The 4,988-nt window shown below is 65.1% G+C and overlaps 1 protein-coding gene across 1 annotated transcript in view; it reads left to right on the plus strand.

Moving 5' to 3' along the window:
* LOC104135093 (signal transducer and activator of transcription 5B-like) overlaps positions 1-4,988 on the plus strand; it is a 6,554-nt gene that overhangs the window by 946 nt on the left and 620 nt on the right. The window contains exons 3-17 of the mRNA XM_035903509.1: positions 112-347; positions 423-553; positions 629-780; positions 863-1,018; positions 1,119-1,298; positions 1,472-1,559; positions 1,725-1,847; positions 2,011-2,103; positions 2,235-2,441; positions 2,889-2,983; positions 3,054-3,184; positions 3,858-4,028; positions 4,237-4,288; positions 4,723-4,830; positions 4,901-4,981. Coding sequence (XP_035759402.1) covers positions 112-347; positions 423-553; positions 629-780; positions 863-1,018; positions 1,119-1,298; positions 1,472-1,559; positions 1,725-1,847; positions 2,011-2,103; positions 2,235-2,441; positions 2,889-2,983; positions 3,054-3,184; positions 3,858-4,028; positions 4,237-4,288; positions 4,723-4,830; positions 4,901-4,981 — 2,004 coding nt within the window. The remainder of the gene's footprint in view (positions 1-111; positions 348-422; positions 554-628; positions 781-862; positions 1,019-1,118; positions 1,299-1,471; positions 1,560-1,724; positions 1,848-2,010; positions 2,104-2,234; positions 2,442-2,888; positions 2,984-3,053; positions 3,185-3,857; positions 4,029-4,236; positions 4,289-4,722; positions 4,831-4,900; positions 4,982-4,988) is intronic.

Raw genomic sequence — 4,988 nt, forward strand, 5'->3', positions numbered from 1 at the left:
TGGGTCGCGGGGGGCGAGGGAATGGGTCCTGCAGGATGAGGGGGTCTCCAGCACGGGGGTCGTGGGAGGAGCCCTGAGGCAGGGCGTGCTCTGGGTCCCTGCCGCCCCCAGCACCCAGGGGGATGGGGAGGGTCCCCCTTGCCATGCTGAGTGCTCCTTGTGCCCCGTGCAGAGCCCCTCGCCAGCCGGCTCCCTGGTGGACGCCATGTCCCAGAAGCACCTGCAGATCAACCAGACCTTCGAGGAGCTGCGGCTCATCACGCAGGACTCTGAGAATGAGCTCAAGAAGTTGCAGCAGACGCAGGAGTACTTCATCATCCAGTACCAGGAGAACATGCGCCTCCAAGGTGGGTGGGGGGCCGGAGGGTGACGGGGCTGGGGTGCAGGCGGTGCCAGCCCTAACGCCGCGCCCCGTCCCCCAGCCCAGTTCTCCCAGCTCTCCCAGCTGGGCCCCCAGGAGCGCCTGTCGCGGGAGACAACGCTGCAGCAGAAGAAGGCATCGCTGGAGGCCTGGCTGCACCGGGAGGCCCAGACACTACAGCAGTACCGCGTGGTGAGTGCCACCGCCTCGGCCCCGTGCCAGTTGTGCCACCGTCCCCACACCCCATAACACCGTCCTGCCTCGCAGGACCTGGCTGAGAAGCACCAGAAGACGCTGCAGCTGCTGCGCAAGCAGCAAACGACCATCCTGGATGATGAGCTGATCCAGTGGAAGCGTCGGCAGCAGCTGGCAGGGAATGGGGGCCCCCCTGAGGGCACCCTGGATGTGCTGCAGACCTGGTGGGTGCCAGCGCCGGCCGTGCATGGTGGGTTGGGATGGGGTGATGAGCCCCAGTGTGGTGCTGAGCCCCACTCCCCCCAGGTGTGAGAAGCTGGCGGAGATCATCTGGCAAAACCGGCAGCAGATCCGCCGGGCTGAGCACTTGTGCCAGCAGCTGCCAATCCCGGGCCCGGTGGAGGAGATGCTGTCCGAGCTGAACAGCACCATCACCGACATCATCTCTGCCCTGGTGACCAGGTAGAGGTGGGGGCCTGGCTTGGCTGAGGCACCCGGCAGGGTTGGGGGGCTGGATTGGGGCTGCTCTGCCTGCCTGCCCCTGATCCTTGTGCCCCCCCAGCACTTTCATCATCGAGAAGCAGCCCCCCCAGGTGTTGAAGACACAGACCAAGTTCGCGGCCACTGTGCGGCTCCTGGTGGGGGGGAAGCTGAACGTGCACATGAACCCCCCCCAGGTGAAGGCCACCATCATCAGCGAGCAGCAAGCCAAGGCCCTGCTGAAGAACGAGAGCACCCGCAAGTAATGCCCAGGGGGCTGGGGGTGTGCTGCGAGGGGGAACAGGGCCACTACGGGGGGCGGGGGCTGCTGAGGCAGCGGGGAGCAGGACCTGGAGATTGGGGTACGGGGGGGCTGCACCTTGCGTGGGCTCCCAGTCCTGCTCGTCCCCCTGACCCTGCGCCTTCCCATGGCAGTGAGAGCAGCGGGGAGATCCTGAACAACTGCTGCGTGATGGAGTATCACCAGGCCACGGGGACGCTCAGCGCCCACTTCCGCAACATGGTGAGCACCCATGGCTACCCCCTCCCGATGCTTGCCCCCCACCCTCCTGTCCCCCTGTGTTCACCCCTCATGTCCCCATCTGTGTTGCATCCCCCCTGTGTTTACCCCGATGTCCCCCTGTGTCCCTATCGGTCCCCCCCGTGCTCACCCCTCGTGTCACTGCAGTCCCTGAAGCGAATCAAGCGCTCAGACCGCCGTGGGGCAGAGTCGGTGACGGAGGAGAAGTTTACCATCCTCTTCGAGTCACAGTTCAGTGTTGGTGGCAATGAGCTGGTCTTCCAGGTGAAGGTAAAGCCATCAGCCGTGTTCCCTCTGCAGGGCCCGGGTGAGCCATGGGCACCATGCTCACGGGCTGGGCTGGAGCCACAGAGTGCCCATGCAGGCTGGGGTGCCCATGGGTGATGCTCCCCTGGTGCCCCACATCCCATCCTGGTCTCCTTCCTCCTGGCAGACGCTGTCCCTGCCCGTGGTGGTGATCGTGCATGGGAGCCAGGACAACAACGCCACGGCCACTGTTCTCTGGGACAACGCCTTTGCTGAGCCCGTGAGTGCCAGCACCATGGCGGGGCAGGACAGGCCCCGTCCGCCCTGGGGGGCTGCAGGAGTTGGGCTCAGACTCCCAGCAGGGATGTGGCAGGCAGAACTCGGTGCTGACCCTGCTGTGTGCCCCCCCAGGGCCGCGTGCCCTTTGCCGTGCCCGACAAGGTGCAGTGGCCGCAGCTCTGCGAGGCGCTCAACATGAAGTTCAAGGCAGAGGTGCAGAGCAGCCGCGGGCTGACCAAGGAGAACTTGGTGTTCCTGGCGCAGAAGCTCTTCAACAGCACCAGCTCCCACCTGGAGGACTACAGCAGCACCACGGTGTCCTGGTCCCAGTTCAACCGGGTGAGTGGGCTGGGCTCTGTGCTGGGAGAGCCGCAGAGCCCTGGGGTCCCGCTGTGCTCTGGGACGGGGGCTTTGCTATGCCTGTGGTACCAGTGCTCGTGCTGGGGGGCTGGATGGGGCACGTCCCTCCCAAGGAGCCGTTTCTGGCTGGAGTGGTGCAAAACCGAGGTGGCCATCAGCTGCAGTGGGGCAGGAGGTGTTGCCTTCCTCGATCGGAGGGACACGGGGTGCTGTAGGCGGGGTCTGCGTCCTTGGGGAGGCATTGCTGGCGCTCCCCCCGGGGCTGTGCCACCTGGCCAGGCTGACCTGTGCCTGGTTTGGCAGTGCCAGAGGCCGCCCTGGAGTGTGGGTCCCCCAGTCTCTGCTGCTTGCACCAAGCGCTTGTGCTGTTTAACAGCAGCTGTGAGGCTGGTGTCTGGAGTGCTCATTTTCAGGGGGTTTTAACAGGAAAACCTGCCCGGGAGGAATTACACCTTCTGGCAGTGGTTTGACGGGGTCATGGAGGTGCTGAAGAAGCATCTGAAGCCGCACTGGAATGATGGGTAAGAGCCCCCCAGCCCCGTGCTGCCCGGCCCCCTGCCCGCCCGGCCCTGACGCCCCTGCTCTGCCTAGGGCCATCCTGGGCTTCGTCAACAAGCAGCAGGCTCACGACCTGCTCATCAACAAGCCCGACGGGACCTTCCTGCTGCGCTTCAGCGACTCGGAGATCGGCGGCATCACCATCGCGTGGAAGTTTGACTCCTGTGAGTGTGTGCCGGGAGCTGGCAGCCCCTGGCCCCGCTGTCCCTAGCCCCTGCCTGAGTCTTGGCTGTCTCGTGCCCATGCGGCTGGTGCTGCTCCTCTGGCACCTCCTGTCTCGGCTGGGCACCGGCACCACCGTGACCGGGCACGTGGGAGCCTTCCTTGGGAAAGGGGCGAGTGCGGGAGCCTGCGGGAACGCCTTGGCTGCCCGGAGCTGTCAGCCCGAGCGCTGGTGTTGGCAGGGAGGAGGGACTGGGCTAAACCGTCTGACCCAACCACAGGGTCTTACTCGTGGCTGGATCAATGCAGCGACTCCGGGGTGCTTGGTATAAACCTGGTTTCCTGACCCCGTGCAGCAAGTCTGCTCATTGCTGTTCTTCATGATGGAGGCTCGTGCAGCCAAGGAGCCCTGCAGAGCCCCACGGGGTCCCCCGTGGCTGGGGGGGACCTGCCCCCCTGCATACCCAGCCAAGGACGGACCTGCCTCCGGTTCACTGTGCCTCCTGGCTGATCCTGTTTTCTGGCGACCTGCGTTTTGTCCTTAAATATTGCTGGGGGGGGGTGTGGGGATGCAGCGTGGGAAATGCCATCTGATGTTCGATCTCGCAGCCGGAGCGGGGCCGGGAGCTGCCAGCAGCTCTGAGCATCACCGCAGTCCTTGCTCTTGTCTTCCAGCTGAGAGGATGTTCTGGAACCTGATGCCTTTCACTACCAGGGATTTCTCCATCCGCTCCCTGGCCGACCGCCTCGGGGACCTCAGTTACCTCATCTATGTGTTCCCGGATCGGCCCAAGGACGAGGTCTTCTCCAAGTACTACACGCCGGTTCTCTGTGAGTCCACGCCAGGTAGCGCTGCCCCTTCACCCCACGCGTGCCCCTCTCCTTCGTGCATCTGACCAGGGTGGAGCCGGGGCTCACAGCATCCCTCTGCCCCGGGGCCGCATCCAGCCCTGCGGGGGCTCCGCAGCTGGCAGTACCTGAGCCCCCAGCCCCACTGTGGGCTTGTGGCATGCACCAGCGGCTCGGGGCCTTAGCGCTGCCTTCTTCCCTCTAGCTAAAGCCGTGGATGGATACGTGAAGCCACAGATCAAGCAAGTGGTGCCAGAGTAAGTCTGACCCTGAACGCAGACCCTGGGCAATCCCATGGGATCGTCCCCAGCAGGCTGGCCAGGGCATCCAGCAGCGCAGGGTACCTCTGCTCTCGGGCTCTGGCACCACTAATGGCCACGTTGGTGCTGAGCTGGTGCTGGGGACCGAGGAGCACGGGCCCGTGGCTGAGGCAGGGCTGTGCATTCCCTGGGAAGACGGGCGCCCCCGCCTTGCCATGCTGTCCCCCTCGCCGTGCTGCCACCCAAGGGACTGGGGACCCTGCAGGTTGTCGCTGCTTGTGGGTGGTGGGATTTGGGTCCTCTACAGCAGCTTGCCAGCCTCAGGAGATGCCGCTTGGAGGCAGTGGTAATTCCTGGAGCACAACTTCCCCCTGGGGGAGCCCATCCCATCCCATCCCGTGCCAGCACTCACAAGTCCCCTGTCCCTGCAGGTTTGTCAGTGCATCAGGCGACTCTGGCCCTGGAGGGGCCACCTACATGGACCAGGCTCCCTCGCCCGCCGTCTGCTCCCAGCCTCATTACAACATGTATACCCAGAAGTAGGTATCGCCCCCCCCCCGTCCCCATCGCACTGTGGCTGGTCACCCCCTCACCCCCTGCTTCCCGCAGCCCCGACACCGTGCTGGACCCCGAGGGTGACTTCGACCTGGACGACACCATGGACGTGGCGAGGCATGTGGAGGAGCGGCTGCGGGGG

This window comes from Egretta garzetta, unplaced genomic scaffold (genome assembly GCF_000687185.1).
Source record: "Egretta garzetta isolate BGI_Z169 unplaced genomic scaffold, ASM68718v1 scaffold100, whole genome shotgun sequence".
In the NCBI taxonomy this organism is placed as follows: Eukaryota; Metazoa; Chordata; class Aves; order Pelecaniformes; family Ardeidae; genus Egretta; species Egretta garzetta.